This window comes from Castanea sativa, chromosome 1 (genome assembly GCF_040712315.1).
Source record: "Castanea sativa cultivar Marrone di Chiusa Pesio chromosome 1, ASM4071231v1".
NCBI lineage: Eukaryota > Viridiplantae > Streptophyta > Magnoliopsida > Fagales > Fagaceae > Castanea > Castanea sativa.
The window spans coordinates 26280271-26297900 of record NC_134013.1 but is presented as its reverse complement, the minus strand read 5'-3'; the positions used below and the strand labels follow the sequence as shown (position 1 = coordinate 26297900).

The following is a 17630-nucleotide window of genomic DNA, read 5'->3' as shown; positions in this document are numbered from 1 at the left end:
TTATGTTTAGAATATATAGAGTCAATACATGTTTGACTGTTTGGTTTAGTTTTGTCTTTATTGAAATAAAATATTCGGTAAATAATTTTTCATGCATGTAGGATAGACGAGTCTTTTACTCTATATGTGCATCATGGTGGAAATTTTAGTGAAAATTATGAAGAGTATGCAGGGGGTGAGGTGGGGGTAGTAGATGGTTGTGATCCTGATAGGTGGTCTAAGGTGGAAATTGAGTCCATCTATAAAGATTTTGGGTACACATGTGTGAGTAGGTTGTGGTACACAAGACCTGGGGATGATCAAGTATGACAAGGATGCAATGTTCATGACTAGTTTGGTGGGGGGTCATGAACATATTCATGTATGTCCAGCATCCAATACATGACCCTATCCTGATTAATAATGGTAATGGTGTGACATTGGACCTTGTTGTAGAGTTTGAGCCTGAGCCTGAGCTTGAGAGGTACAGTTCTAGTGATGGGGAACCTGCTTATGAGGATGGAGATGACTTCTATGATGGTGATGGTGATTTTGATAGTCATCAGTACTTCTATGAGGGTAATGAGGATGATAGGGTAGGGATGATTTTGATGGTTATCAATATTTCTATGAGGGTGATAAGGATGATAGAGGTGAAGGTCCTGGTCCCACTAATGGAGATGGTATCCAGAGTGATTCTGATGTTGAAATACTTGGATGTAGGAGACTTGGTAAGGAACCAGTTGTTGAGGAACCACAAGGGGATGGGGCTGTCACCACTGATAGTAATGAGAGTTCTAGTGATACTGAAATGGAAGGGACTAGAGAAATAAACCCCAACCAAAGGTATGTGGGTGAAGATAATAATGATAGCTGGGACAATGATGTTGTGGTAGCATTGCTAGATCATATGGGGGCTGGTGCAATGAACTCAGATTACACCAATGAGGAGCTGTTAAGTTTGACTAAGTCATCATCTAGTGGTGATGAAGGGGTTGATGATAGTGAAGTGAGGGTGATGGTGATGCTGCTCATGGACATATGGATAATGTCACTAAGAGGAAGAAATTTCCAGTGTTTAAACCAGTTTCTAATCCTGAACACTTGAGGTTTGTAATAAATATGTTGTTTATTTCCCCTAAACAATTCAAGGATGCTATCACTGAGTATGTAGTGAATGGTGGATAGGGGGTGAAGTTTGTGAAGAATGATAAATTAAGGGTTAGAGACAAGTGTCAACCTACCTGCAAGTTTACAACTTACCTAGCAAAGCTGCCAAGAGAGATGAGTTACCAACTTAAGACCTTGAACTTGGAGCATACATGTACCAGGAGCTACAAAAATCCAAGGTGCACTGCCAAGTTCCTTGCAAGGAAGTTGATGAAAAAGGTTAGGAGACAACCTGATATAAAGTTGAAGGATATTCAAGAAGCAGTGCATGAGAAGTATGTGGTAAAATATCAATGTTGGGAATGCTAGTAGGGCTAAGGAAAGGAGCTCAAGAGTTTGTTGATGGGTCTTACACAGAGCAGTACAATCAACTCTAGGATTATTGTGTTGAACTGAGGAGATCTAGTCTTGATAATACAGTTCTAATGAAGACTCACACTTATAATGAGGGAGACTTGGCAGCTAAAATAGATTTATAGATAAGAGTGCCCTACTTTGAGAGATTGTTCATTTGCTAGGTTGGGTGTAAGAAGGGATTCTTGGCAGGTTGCAGGCCAATAATTGGATTGGATGCTTGGCATCTTAAAACCAAGGTGGGGGGGGGGGGGGAAGGGGGCAGCTGACTGTTGCAGTGGCAAGGGACCCCAATGAAGAATATTTCTCTTTGGTTGTTGCAGTAGTGGAAGCTGAAACCAAGGACTCATGGACTTGGTTTATAAACCTGTTACTAGCTGACATTGGTGACAGCAAGAGGTGGACATTCATATCAGACCAACAAAAGGTATTTCCATATTTTATGTTTATAACATGAGAAATATGAACAACAATTGTATGTGATGTATATATACTTACTTCTTGTTGTCTGCATTTGGCAGGGATTAGTGCATTCATTTGCAGAGAACTGGCCTCATTATGAACATAGGATCTGTTGTAGACATTTGTACAATAACTTAAGGAAGCAACATCCTGGTTTCCTAATTAGAGAATTGTTTTGGAGAGCAACAAAAGCAACTTATGCACAAGAATTTGAGAGGGCAATAAATGAGATGAAAGATATTGACGAGGGTGCATATTTTTGGCTGAAAGGACACACCACAACAATATAGGCTAGACACATGTTCAAGGGTGATGGGCTAAGTGATATTGTCCTCAACAATATGTGTGAAAGCTTCAACAGAAGGATCATAAAATTTAGAGGGAAGCCCATTATTAGCATGGTATGAAAATTTCCTATACTTTATGTATGTAGGTCTAAGTTATATATTTTTTAGCATGCACTAATATGTGGATTGTTTATGTATGCAGCTTGAAGACATTAGGTTGTATTTGATGAATAGGTCCCAACAAAATAGACTGAGTATTTTAAAGGTAGAGTTTGAGTTGTGCCCTAAAGTATGTAAAAGATTGCATAGGAAGAAGATGAGTAGCAGTAAATGGTTGGTTTGTTGGTCTTCTCACACAAGATTTGAGGTTAAGAATGGGCTACAAAGTTTCATTGTGGACCTGGATAAGAGGACATGTAATTGTAGGATAAGAGGACATGTACTTGTAGGAAATGGGACATCACTGGTATTCCATGTTGCCATGCAATTTCATGCATATTCTTCAATAGGGAGGCAGCTGAGAAATACACCAATGACTGCTACAAAGTTAGCACATACAAGGCATGCTATGAGCCCATCATTGATTCCATTAATGGTTAGAATATGTGGACCCCAACTAGACTCCCACTTGTGCAACCTCCAATAAAGAGAAGGCCACCTGGCAGACCCAAGAAGAAGAGAGCAAGGGAACCTAATGAACCAAGAAGGGGTCATAGCAAAGGGTTAGGTATTGCAAAGAGGTGCAAGTCATGTGGGAAGATTAGGTCACAATAAAAAAAGTTGCAAAGGTGAGGTTGGAGGGAATTCTTCACTGCCTAAAGCTACTGGTGGTGGTCTAAACAACAGAAGTTCTAGGCTAAAACAGGTATAATACTTGTTTGTGCATTAATTTTTTTTTTTTTTTTTTTTTGTACTTGTTTCAATTTTTAAATGTTAACTTGAGTGTATGTGTTGCTTATAGACAACTAATAAGGCTCATGCTGGTGGAGTTGGTGGAGCAAGTGGAGGAGTGACCATCAATGAACCAAATCCACCAAGGGTACCACCTACCAAACAAGCTGGAAGCATTGCAGCAACCACCAAACAAGCTACAAGCAGTGCATCAACCACTAAACAAGCTACAAGCAGTGCACCCCCAATGGTACAACATCCAATCCAAGCAGGAACACATATGGAAATTCAAAGAAGAGAAAGAAGGGGAGTGTCACAAGAGAGACTTTGAATGCATCAAGAAATGCATCTAGGTATAGAGAAGCATTGAAGTTTGCTGAGAGCTAGTCATTTGTGCATGGGCCAATGGGATAAGCTGGTGGAGACTGGGCAAAGTCCATTTCTTTGTTTTTTGTTTCTTTGAACTTTTTTGTGGTAGTCAGCTAGAAAGTTTGATAGAGGCAGCAAAAGTCCTTTTTGTTGATTGTAATTATTGCTGAATTATGTACATTTTGGTATTGAACTATGACAACTAAGTACTGTAGTTTGAGGTGTAATCACCTTTTTGTTTTTGTTGCCTGAACAATGGCTAAATTATACAAAAAAAAAGTTGCAAATGAAGATGTAACTTGATTGCCTATAATATTGTAATATTGTGGCAGCTAAGGTTTTTTTGTATTATGATTTGTGTAATATGGCAAGGATTGCTTGGGTTTTGTCAATGAATTGTGTATTGTGATCTATGTATTATGGTAGGGATTGCCTATATGGTTTGTGTATTGTGATTTGTGTAATATGGCAGGGATTGCTTGGGTTTTGTGTATGACAGTTAAGGTGTAACTTGATTGCCTGAACTATGGCAGCTAAGATTTTTGTGTATTGTGATTTGTGTAATATGGCAGGGATTGCTTGGGTTTTGTCAATGAATTGTGTATTGTGATTTGTGTATTATGGCAGAGATTGTCTATATGGTTTGTGTATTGTGATTTGTGTATTTTGGACAGATTCATGTATGTTATGTATATAATGTAGTCTGTTTACACACAATGACTGAATTGGTAACTTCAGTTCAGTGAGTTACACACAGTGATCAACTTAAGTTCATTATATGGCTAATGGCAATCTGCTCCAGCATTTATCAGGTATTTAGTTATTTATTGGTTACCATTTGTGTCCAAAGGCTCTTCACCATATGACCCTTTATAAATTATTTCAGTCAAATCAAGAGCAAGATTTAGTATAGGACAAGGCTTGGATAAAGCACCAGATAAGTGTCAAGTATTTTCCAGTGGACAGTTTGCACACAATGATTGAATTGGTAACTTTAGTTCAGTAAGTTACACAGTGACCAATTTAAGTTCATTCATTCATTACAAGACCAAATAACATTGAACAATTTATCTAAAACAGCATATACACTTTATGTTCAATCCATGATAATTTCATTTCATTAAAATTGAAATTACAAAGGTAATTGGGATATAGTTTTCCACAAAATGCTTCATACAAGGCACTTCATTTATCTACCTTAACCCTACATACCTTAACCCTGCATACACCATCTAACCCACCCATTTAAACCACCAAAAACTAAAATCACACAAAGGCAGATCCCACACATCAGCAATGCCAAAATCAGAGACACTGTCAAACACTTCTCCCTCTTTTTGCAAGTTGAAACTTCAGCCTTAAGTCTGAGAATGGTCTACCTCTGTTCTGGGATAAGGACCTTACCATGCGAACAAATCTCAACATCAACCCATTGAAAATATTTGCACTTCTGTCCAACCTGAAATTCAAACCAAAATTTCAAACCAAATCAATCAGCCCACTTAAAAAACGAACTAAAGAAATTTTTTTTGGAATAACTCAAACCTTACCCAGTAATTAAGACACCCATAAAACCTTCTTCCTAGATTGTTCTCCGTCTAGGACACCACTAGACCTGGTTTACCAAGGCTGGGGCAATAACACATGCGTGATGCTCTCCTCTTCAGGCTTGCCGAGGATGTTGAGCTTAATGCCATCTCTTCAATATGGTTTTGATGAATGGGTGATGCAGAGTTTTTTTCTATGAGTGATTTAGGGTTGTTCGTGCGTGTCTGTCTAAGGGGTGGTTGAAGGAAGTTGATGGGCAGGGACACGTGAGGGCTAAGTCCGCTAGATATGAGGTGGCAGGGTCACGTGGGTGTAAGTGGGACACGTTGGATTTTTAATTATTATTTTAATAAATGGTCTTGACACCTAGGACCTCCATTTGCCACCTCAGCATTTTGTCACTGAGTTGACGGTATGGACTATTTTAAAAACGATTTTTAAAAATCAGAGACTAACCTAGGAGCTAAATGAATTTAGGGACCAAATCAAGAATAGGCCCAAAATGAAGTGACCAAAAGTGCATTTTTGCCTTTCTTTTTTTGGAGAATCCCCCTTAGAATAGTTACTTCTTAGACTTCATTTGGGAATTCACAACGGAATGGAAATGAATGGAATGAAATGTATTTAAATAAGGGAAAAGAATGAAAAAAAAATGGAATGGAATTAAGTAATCTTGTTTGGATGTTTTAAAATAAAGGAGTGAAAATTAATGAAATGTAAGTAACCTTATTTGGGAGTAACATAGAGGGAAAGGAACGGAACCATTTTATGACGATATTACTATTAGACACTTATTTTAAAATAAAATGGTTGAATATATAGGGGTATATTAGAAGTTTTAGTAAAAAATTCATTAAATCTAATTTCATTTCCTTCAATTCCTCCTAATTTTGGAAGAATGAAAATTTGAGGTTTTAAGGAAATAGAAAAGAATGAGTGTTCATTCCTACCAATTTCATTCCCTCCCATTTAAACTCTTAAACAAAGAAATGAACTTTCCATTTCCTCCATTAAAACTTTTAAACAAGAAAATGGAAGAATATTTTAAAATTATTCTTTCTATTCCTTTCCATTCTTTTGTATTCCCTCCTCTCAAATGAAGGCTTTATTTTGATAACTTTCACATGTAAATTTTTGAAAGAGGAAAAATAGCGCCGATGATAATTACTATGACAATTTTCCCCTACCATGACATATCCCCCCAGTACACAATTTACAATTAATACTCATTTATTACCATGTGTAAATAAATTTAAATTATATTACATATCATTAATTTTTAAAAAATGCAAATGAACTGAATTATAATATATATATATATATATATATATATATATATAATTCCAAATTAGAGTTCTAATTTTGCGCCATGTGCCCTAAATTATCTATTATTAAAGAGTTTTATTTTCTAATTTTAGAATCAAATGTGGGATCGCGTCATAAATATTCATCTAAGTGAGTTATTAAATACAAAAACTAAAGAGTCTGGAATAAATTACTCGTAAAAAATAATGCTTCATAATAATTTTTTTTTAAATGAACAATTTACATTTTATACCTAATAATATCCTTACAAATTTTTTAAAAGAGTTAACAAAATATAAAAATGAATATCAATAGTATTTAAATTATATATGTAAGAATTATATTATGTATCTTATTGTATATCTTTAAGTGTATCTATGCATATACATGGGGTTACAAGCTAGTATAACTTAAAATACGAGTTTAGCTAATAGACTTTTATTTCAAATGGAATGTTTGCAATCAAAAAATGTCTAGAGTCTATACTTCATCCCCAAATATCGAATTATCAACAATATATATATATATATATACACACACACACACACATATGTATGTAATGACATCTTAAATTGTGCAGCCTCAAAAACTTATTTAATTTTATTCCATTTATGAAAATTATTCTTTATCATCTAGTTAAAATATGAATATGTTTCTTTAGTATGTAAACAAGATTCAATACAATAGAAAATAGATTTTACTAGTTAAATTAACTCACATTTCCTTTGTTACTTTTTCAAAATAATAATTGTGGGGACGAGGACCCCTAACCCAATTTAGTTAGTTAGTTATGGCTAATTCCGAGAACACGCCTTGGACCTCGGGGACAAGTGCCAATTGTGCGAGTTATATGGAGTTAAACACTAAAAGGAAGAGGCAGCAAATTGGGCACAAAACACAAGGAGGAGGAAGAAAGAGAGGTGTAGAAGTCGTTCCCTCCGCATTAAATGCATGACAACCACTCATCTTACCGCATTAATGAGAAAATGACCGTGAACAGTGGTGACACAGCTAAGATTATAGAGTAAATCAAGTTAGCATGCTTTGGATGGGACAGGAACTCAGGGACTGCCATCTCAGCCCTCCAGGTTTAAGACTCAGATGAGTTGTCGCTAGATATAAAAGCAAGAGAAAGATAGAGAGAGTGAAGACCAAAAAAAAGGTCAATTCCGCTTGTAATTTCATTCTTTGACTAAACCCGAGGACCAACACTTGTATTTTCTTTTTGAACCAGTTCTTGAACTGTGGATTAATAGAAGAAGATTGGTTTTCCTTCCCGTGCCTATGCCATAACCTTCTCGTCCTTGTATTTTCCGCCGTATTTTTTGCCATTACAATAATTATCAAATTTAATTACTCAAAATAAATGTGGAACTCACGAGAGGTTTGCTGCATGCATTGTAACAAGAGATAGCACCTATTAAATCCTAACAAACAAAAAATAACTTCAAGCACCCACAAAGAATCGAATTCTACCAATACACTCTCTATTCCTTATCTTACATTAACTGATATTAGATTTGGATAGAAAAAGTATGTGGTAGGCTCTATAATATAATGAATACCATGAAAAAAAAATTTCTCATCAAATGCAAGGCTGTCTCAATACAAATTGAGGCCTAAGGCAACATTTTTCAAGTGGAAATTTGTTACATTTAAAATCCATTATACATATTTTTATTAATTTAAATCTATTTTTCTCTCTAAGATGTAGAATTTCTAATTATGTTTTTGTGTCTAGGTTTTGCTAGCATATATTTTTAATTAATAATATAATTCACTTAATTTTTTGATGACAATTAATTTTAGGTAGAATTTCACCAATATAAAAAATAAATAAAAAACTTCCTTTTGAGAAAATAATTATAACAAGTATTATTAGTAAACTTAAGTAAGAAATTTATTCAAAAAATAATTTAGTATTTTTATGTAACCAGGAAATATTTTTAACCTATTTAAATTTCATTATGATCATTTTCATTGCTATTATTATGTTGTATTATTTCGTTATCTTACAAAATCCTTTTTAATTTATTTTTCTTCTTTTTAACTCCTAGCAGCAACTTCATTTTTATTAAATTTTCTTCTTTCTTTTTAATTCCTAATAACAACTTCATCTAGGCATCGTTTAAGATTCACTTTTATTTTCTATTTTCTCTCATTTTTTTTCGTAAGCTTTTCTTATTTTGATTGATCTTTTCTAGTAGGCATTTATGCTGAAATAAAATTATTTGCAAACACACACACACACACACACACATATATATATATATATTCCAGTTTGAAGGAATCTCCCTTCATCCCACTACATGGCAGTAAAGAAGTCATCCAAATGTAGTTTTAGTTACAAAACTTTTTTTTATGAGTTATGTGACTTGATTAATTTAAATAATGCACATGAATAGCATTCTTATAAACAGTCATAAAGATCTCCCTATAGAGTAATGTGTATTCCTTGGCTGACTAATATTATTTAATTGTTATCATATCACATTTCAAGAACCTAGATACACCAAAAAAAAAAACCCTACTGCAGGACAGATCTGCAGTGCAAACACACAAACAGCATAAGGGAAACAGTACAAAACACAAAACATTACACCCTATTACCCTCCCCTTATAACAGAAGAAGAAATACTCTGCCTGCTTCATAAAATCCTATCACAAGTAGAATTACGGTCATTTTGCATAAAGAGGATTTGAAACCCAAGTTCTGACATGAAACACCTCACATTCCTTTGAATCCGCTTGTGGGATACATAGACAACCCAAGCTGATTTGCATAAAGAGGATTTGAAACTACTCTTCTGCAGACATCCCATTGTAATACTCTATTCACAAATATTTCAAGAGCACATTTTTTGTTAATATATGTAATTGGAAAATTTTATTTCAAGCATAATGAAAAATTTTATTTCCACTTCAAGAGCGCTTTTACTCCAATATAAAATAGAAAGCAACAATATGCCTGAAGGGCAAGGCTAGCTCACCTCATGACAGGAAATATAGGAAGGTTCTATGAAATACAAATCCTGATTAGTGTCTTATATAAACCCATGCTGAGGGTAAATACAGGTACTACAATGTAAAATTGGTTAAAATATTTAGTCCATAACATGAGGGGGGTAATACTGGAGAACACTGTTCACCAAGCATTCGAAGTAATTGCTCAGTGAAATTCTACTGGCGGCAAAGCATAAAGATTTGCATCCTGTGTATGCATTTTAATTAAAAATTATTTTAAAAAGAGAGCTAGTTAGATAAAAATTATATTTAAATATTTAACCACATAAAAGTTAAATCTATTTCTTATATGATGATACATAAATCAATCAAACACCTGAAATAATTTTGGACGTCTCTATATAACAATTGTATTCTATCACCTATGTTTAGCATTCATAGTTTTAGAAGAGGGGACTGGTTCAGTGACCTTGACAATGAAACATGAAACAGTGATAGGGGATATAACATAAAACACAGAAATGAAAGAATACTGAATTTACAATTCAAAAATATCCCAAATACGAGTGATCCATCAAAGCTAAAAGGCATAAAACAGCTCTAACTTTCACAAAGAGACAATAAATAATAACAAACCAATAATTTATATAGATATATAAATCCTATTTATTATATTTAAATACTAAGAGCCTTGAAGATAAGCTGGCTGGCACCTCCTACTATTTCCAACAGAGACATCCAACTATTGAATCATCAAAAAATATTTATTATATTCAAATGCAAAAATAAACAAAACAAAACAATGAGGACCAAGACCTAGATGAAATTTCTTTTACTGGGAGACCAAAGACAACCTATAGATTAGACAGGAACCAGTTTATGACGAAAATAAAGATGGGGTTCAGTTCAGACTTGAGATTTAAGATTGCAGAAACATAATTATTCAAAATAATAACAATAAAATTAACTCTTCAATTTTTTTTTTTTTTTTTGTATTTTAAAAAAAGAAAAAAAAGAGGAGTATGTAGGTTTGGGGATATGAAGGATGTGAACTCAAGGGTACAGAATGAGACCCCAAAGACCATTCTGGCCATATCTATCACAGGCACTTGTATCACTCCTACCATCTTTGTGCAATCATGGCTTTTAGCTTTCACTATGTTATTCATTTCAATCTAGTGGAACTTGAGGGATAGATTGCTGCCATATCAAAAATTGCCTTCCACGATGGATGATGATGACCCTAAAATATAAAAATGAATGATAATAGATATTATGCTAAAGACACTCAACTTTGTTATAAAATCTGTTTAAGCTATAAAATGGCTAAGGCAATAAATGCACACCTGAGTCAATATCATGATAAAAAAAACGGGTGCATGCCAAACCCTTGTCTAATCATACTTGCGTAGAATGGAAAGATTGTTTCCATTTAGATGTCAGTGGCTCTTTGAACAAAAAACCAACAAAATCAAGTATTTTTCTACTTTCTTTTAAAATTGCAAGATCATCTCCACATGAGGCTAAATCGTTAAATAGGCTTATTCCTTCCACAAACACCTTCCTCATTTTCAAACTCCCTTTTTAATTCCTGAATTTGTGCCATCACCTTCTCACACCTATCTTCCGAATCTGCTGCTAAGTTGGCAACCTCATAAAAGGCTTTGCACATTTTATCATAGCGTTGTGCTTCAGGCTTCACAAACCAGTTGTCATAACTTATCCGAACTTTATTGTGGCTCCTTATGACAGTTTTACTCCATCTTTTTAAGATGTACTTGTCTGGTATTCGATAAACCTCCCTATGAATGAACACCATAATTTGATGTCTGCACAATATCCCCCTAAACTCAAACAACTGGCAGTTACAGTTAACTTCATTGGTATCCTCGTTAACATAAACTCTAAAAATTGCAGGTCGATGACTTTCTCCAAGTGATACATCTTCACGTAGTTCATATTCTGAAAAGACAGTACCTTTCTTGCATGAAAACAAATTACAACAAATGTTCCCAATTAACTCTCGTTGGAACTCTTTAAATTTTGCAATTGTGTAAGCACTTTGACATTGCTTCTCCATTTCATAATGAGTGATACATGGGATGCACAAGTTAAAAGAATTGAAATCTTCATTATTTTCATTTACCACTTTTTGGGCTATAGCAGGCTCATACTGGTCTAAAAATTGTTTCAAAGTAGTCTTCAAATTGATATACCCATCAAAGAATGCATGCATGCTTTCACCCTGCTTTGTAGTTGACATTCCTGCCCAAAACATATCTTTCACAAATGCAGGCACCCAACGATGACGCTCATCATACAACCCAAGTAACCATTCATTACTTTCAAGTTTATATTTTTCAACGAACTTCCCCCAACTTTCTTCAAACTCTTCTTTTGTTAAGGAATCATACACAGCATTTTGCATACAAATTTTGATTGATTCATATTCTTTGTACCCTCTCAATTTTTTAGACAGCTTTTCCATGATATGCGATAAACACCATCTATGTCGTGCTTTAGGGAAAACAATTTCTATTGCTTTTTTCATGGCTTTGTCATGATCTGTAACTATTGCACAAGGAGGGCATCCAAACATGCATTTAAGCCAAGTTTGAAATAACCATGTAAATGTCTCTGTGTCTTCATTTGAGATCAATCCACATCCTAGCAATGTAGATTGCCCATGATGGTTCACCCCAACGAAATGAGCAAATGGAATGTCATATTTGTTAACCAAGTATGTTGTGTCAAACATGACAACATCACCAAACTCTTTGAATGTTGCTCTACTCCTTGCATCTGCCCAAAATACATTCCTTAATCGACCATTTTCATTAAAATCCATTGTGTAAAAGAAGTCAGAATTATCAACTTGCATTTTCAAGAAGAAATCTTGCATTGCAGCAACATCTCCTTCCCCGAGGTGTAAACAGCTGAGTTTATTTCTGCAATCCTTTTCTATAAATGACAAATTCCCATGCCCCCCTGCCTCAACCACAATTGATTTCAAATTCTTCTTCACTCTAATATCAGCTTTATCATTCGATGCAAACCTCTTTTTTGCATGTGGTTCTAGTAGCCTGTTGCATTTGTAATATCGAGTTCTGCTTGGACTCAATCCATGGTTATGGTCAAGTACCATGGCATTCAATATCCACTTTCCATCCGGGCATAGAACCGCCCTGAGCTGTGCTTTGCAATCTGTTTTTGATTCTGATTGCAATTTAAGTGGGTTGCTAGATCTATTCCTTGGCTTTCCAGCACGATTACAAGCAATAGTCACATACCTAACCTCTCCATCATCACCCTTTTTAGAGCTTCTTTTAGCCACTGCAAACCCTTTTTCCTTCCCATATCTTGTGTAATATTTCATTATATCATCAATGGAGTTAAACATCATTCCCACCTTAGGATCCTCTATTTTTTCTTTTACATTTCTTGTTTCTTCTGTTGCATTCTCAATATTATTTTCATTCAACTCCACGCGTGAAGAACCGATTGTTTTTTCTTCTTCCATGCCTCTACAATATAATGCATAAAAATTTATCAGAACATAACATCATTTTAATCATAAAAATTACAATTTCATCATTCAATGATGTTGCCAAGGTTCTAGATTATTTCTTGTATTCCAGCAATGGGTTAGAACCTCTGATAAAATTAAATAAATGACAGGGGATCACAAACTTAAAGGAATCAAAATCTCCCATATATCATAAGCATATGATATAAACCTTATCACACATTTGGGAAATTAACAGCTATGAAAGGATATAGACATTTGTAATAGTTTGCTTATATTGATTGTTTTTCCAATCAATTAAGGCAACCTAATCATACCAAAAGACTATAAGGAACATGTGAAGTTTCAGAATTTATTTAGCAAAAAATTGGGTATTCCTTGATGCTTACCAGCTACAATGTAAAGTAATTATAGTACATGAATAATGAAAGTTATGGATTTTATGAACTTGGAAAATTAGATTGGTTGATCAAGCCGAGAATTCATATCAAAATTAAATGTGGAGCCACTTAATTAAATACAATCTAAAACCTGCTGGCAGTTTTCAAAAATTATGTCAATAAGCTAACTAGTACACCAAGCAATACCATGCCAAGCACATGTTTGTTAGAAAAGAAAAATATACCAACACGCCAAGGGACCTGAAACCTTACAGACCCTTTCATCAAAAGCCAAAAAAAAAAAAAATTGTATACAGTAGAGAAGGAATTGAAAATTGATTAAAACAAAAAACATTTGATGCAGAAGAGCAACAATACAGCCAGCAAAAGAATTGATGGGTCAGAAGAAATATTACACCAAGAAAAAGAACCAAAGACTAAAATATAAAAATAAAAAAAAACAAAACAGAGCATGCTAATTACAAGCATATACATGTTTAGTAATTCCCTCCAACAAAAAAAAAAATGTAAACTTTAGGGTGTATAAATAAAGTTAAAGTTATACATGGAAGTTGGTGTAAAAGAAACAGAAATGAAATGAAAGAGCTAGCGTATATTATGGTAGAGAAGAAAGTTCACGGTTAGTAATAGTACCAGAGGAGGTGTGTGTCTGACCTCTGAAGAAGAAGAAGGAATCGCAACAGTGAGAAGATTAGGGTCCACAGCCTAATAGAAAAAGGCGAGGAGGGAAGCTAAATTGAATATGCAATGAGATACAAAATCACAACTCATATCACAAAGATTTAAGCAACAGAAGAAGAAAAAGGAAACTCACCGTCACCGAGCAGAAATGTCGGGAAATGAGGAAGGTTAGGGTTTGGATTTTATTAGTTGGGTTTTGAAGTTTGAAGTCCGCAATGGAGAAGTAGAAGAGCGCAGAGAAAGCGATCCTAGAGAGAGGAGAGGGAATTGTGGCTTGTGCTATACGCTCATAATATATATTAACAATTAACAAAACACTGCTGTTTTGTTTTTGCGAAAGAAAAGAGAGCTCCTCTAGCTCTGACACTGTCACACTAGTGGGCTGCCTGACTGAGCTTATCCCTGATGTCAATTATCCTATCCCCACTAACTCGTTATCAAATAATCTATCATTTTACCACTTTTTTTTTTTTTTAATTATTATTCTTTCTTTTACCACCCAAAATTCTCTCTACTTTTATTTAAATTTTTTTTTTGGGTGTGTTTACCACTGCATTAAACTGCTAATTAGGTGTTAAAAAATTATAGGTTTGACACTTTAGATGTAAATGTTCTAACACATCATTGTATAGTTAGTCCTTAATAAGGGACGACCTCAAAAAAGAAGACAATACACATTTGATAGCTCCTTAACAATGGAGTATACCATTGAAGATCCAAAAATAGAGCTCTTTGGTAAGAAAGTGCACATTTAGGTTCCAAATGAGTCACCTTTAAGAAAAGTAATGAAAATGAGGTTTCAATCCTAAAAAGGAACAGTACAACCCTGTCAACAGGCGTAAACATTGACCACGAAAAAAGCTTAAGAATTTGTTTATATGATAGTGTTTGTATATCCTGATAGCTCACAACATAATGATAGTTTATATGAAATAAATGATGTTAAAAAAAAAAAAGATGGCTTGCAAGTTATAACTTTGTTATATGGATTTTTCTTTTAAAAGATTTGTTCCCACACCTCAAAATTAGTGAATTCCACTTATTGAGTTATCTCATCCCTCCCCCTTATTTCCCCTTACAGATACATTAAAGGGAACATTGGAGTAGAGATTCTTGAAAAACAACAGAAACAAATTATATTGTGGAACTAAGGGTTTTATTATTATTTTTAGGGTATTCAATATTGTACAGGAGAATTATTTTGAGGATATTTTATCTCGGGTGAAATTAGAGTTCTGACAGTTGTGATAAAATTTTAGGTTGCTGGTTGCATTTATTTAATTTTTTTTATGGATTATTTAGATTGAATATATTCTCTCTTTTTTTGGGGCATTACTTACACAAAATGAAAAAAAAAATTTCTTAAACCAAAACCACCAACGATGGAAGACCATATATGTGTGTTAGAAGGACTCGAATGTAAGGAGGACTAGATCTGTGTAGGGAGGATGCGACAAAGGACTAAGTGGGAGTTATGAGCACACCCTTTGGTAGTCATTTTAGACTAAGTAAAGAACAATCATTAAAGACAAAAGAAGAAATGGACCATAAGAGCAAGGTGCCCCATGCCTCAACCATTGGTAGCTTAATGTATGCTATAATGTGTACAAGGCCAGACATTGCACATATAGTGAGAGTTGTGAGTAGATATATGAGTAGGCTAAGGAAAGCAGCATTGGGAGGCAGTCAAGTGGATTCTGAGGTATCTGAGATGCTCAACAGATACATGCCTTTGCTTCACAAGTGTAAGTTTGAAACTGCAGGGTTATGTTGATGCTGATTTAGCAGGTGATATTGATAGTAAAAAGAGTACTACTGGATTTGTATTTACTCTAGGTGGTACAACTATATCTTGGGCTTCAAATCTACAAAAGATTGTTGTTTTATTTACTACAGAAGCTGAGTATGTTGCAGCAACTGAAACTGGAAAGGAGGTGATTTAGCAATATAGTTTCTTAGATGAGTTGGGTAAGAAGCAAGAGTTAAGCATTCTACACAATGATAATCAGAGTGCAATTTTTCTTGCTAAATATGTGAGAGGCGTAGTGAGGACCACCGTGGCTATGAGAGGTGAAGCCATGGTAGATTGGGTAAGAGAGAGAGAGAGAGAGAGAGAGAGAGAGAACCAAATCGGAGAAGGAAGGACTCAAAAGGCATTGGTGGTGATGATGACCAACAGAATAATCGTGACAATGGCTCATTCAAGGGTGGAGCCACGTTACTCCTTAGGGGCCATGGCCCCCCCAAAATTTTAAATTTTCTCAACAACATATACAGCAAAAGGATATAGCCCCCCTCAAAAAATTATAACGCCCCCCCCCCCCCCCCCCCCAATTTGTTCAGATGACTTAAACTTAGTCTAACAGGTAAAACTTTTCCTCAAATAAAAGAATAGTTAAGCTCCCCAATTATCCAAAGACTTGTAATTAATCTAGTGGACAATGAGATACTCTCTACAAATAGAATCGATGTCAGCCCATTTCAAAACAAAGCTTTTACATTTTCCTCTTCATTCTCATTCTCAAGCTACGTGCCTTTTGCTTTTTTTCTCCTCAATATTGTTGTCAGCCTCATTGTTTAGTTAATATTAACAAAACAAAGCTCATCTCAACATAGCCACACAAAACTGAACACCCTCACAGCTAGTAAAAACAAATCTGTCCCTTTTTTTCCTTCTCATTGCTGCTATAGTAGAGTAGTGAACTTGGAAGCGTGTGAGGATGTGGATTTGTGTTGGGGATAATTCATTAAAATATTTTAAAAATAAATAATATGAATGATGAAGTGGATGTTGCTTTAAAATAATAGTGGAATTTGTTTTTCTTTAATGTGAGTAACATCTATATAATTGAGAAAAAAATTAAGGTTCTTTTTAGGTTAATTCTTGTGTCATATTAAAGATATTAGTAATTTAAAATTTAGGACACTTGTAGCAACAAAATTTTTTTTAATGCAAAATGTTCTTCTTTAATGATTTGATGATTGTAGTTGAATTTAAGATGCCTGTAGGAACATTTAGAATTCATAATTTGATGATAATAGATTAATTTTATTCTATAAAAGATTATCGTCATACAAAACATTATTTTTGTGTGGATATTATGTATGTCTATAGTGAACTATGGATATATTAGAGTTGATAACTTTGTATTCAATATATTTATGAATTATGATGATTGTATAAATACTATAAGTCAGCCCCACAAGTTAAAAATCCTGGCTACGCCCCTGAGCTCACTTTTAGGTATTTTATGACAACATTTTTAACATCAAAATAGGCTGAGATCTGAAATCATCCTCTCACAGAGTTCGCTAGACTTATCACCAATGATGAGTGGAGTCAAATATGGGTGGTGCTGTCACTTGTGGGTGCTCTCTTTGGACTAGCTTGGGTGAGAGTAAGAGAAAGAGAGAGAGAGAAAAAAGGGTCAAGAATAAGGATTTTTGTAAAAAAATTTACACTAGTTATATATATATATATATATATATTTTTTTTTTTAAATACAAATTTTCAATCAACGGAATTATATTTTACAAGCAAATAAAGATGTGAAAAATGTGGGAAAATATTTACATCAAAACAAATAGAGTACAAGTTGATTTTGAATTCTTTCTCCAAATGGTTAGTTATCCTTTTAGGGTGACCAATTTTGTTGCTCATAATTTAACCAAATGAACTCTTTTGTGTAATTT

The 17630-nt window shown here is 34.3% G+C and overlaps 1 protein-coding gene across 4 annotated transcripts; it reads right to left on the bottom strand.

Moving 5' to 3' along the window:
* Positions 1-10622: 10622 nt before the first annotated feature.
* On the bottom strand, positions 10623-14339 carry LOC142640750 (protein FAR-RED IMPAIRED RESPONSE 1-like). Of its 4 annotated transcripts, none has more exons than XM_075814993.1 (3): positions 14071-14326; positions 13890-13961; positions 10623-12853 (listed from the first exon to the last, which is right to left on the bottom strand). In XM_075814993.1, the coding sequence occupies exon 3, from the start codon at positions 12847-12849 to the stop codon at positions 10861-10863; it is 1989 nt and encodes a 662-aa protein (XP_075671108.1). In that variant the 5' UTR covers positions 12850-12853; positions 13890-13961; positions 14071-14326; the 3' UTR covers positions 10623-10860. The 4 variants fall into 4 exon arrangements, with proteins under 4 accessions (XP_075671108.1, XP_075671121.1, XP_075671113.1 ...); XM_075815006.1 differs by having other exon boundaries at positions 10697-12851; positions 13911-13961; positions 14071-14339; XM_075814998.1 differs by having other exon boundaries at positions 10697-12853; positions 13890-13987.
* Positions 14340-17630: the final 3291 nt, after the last annotated feature.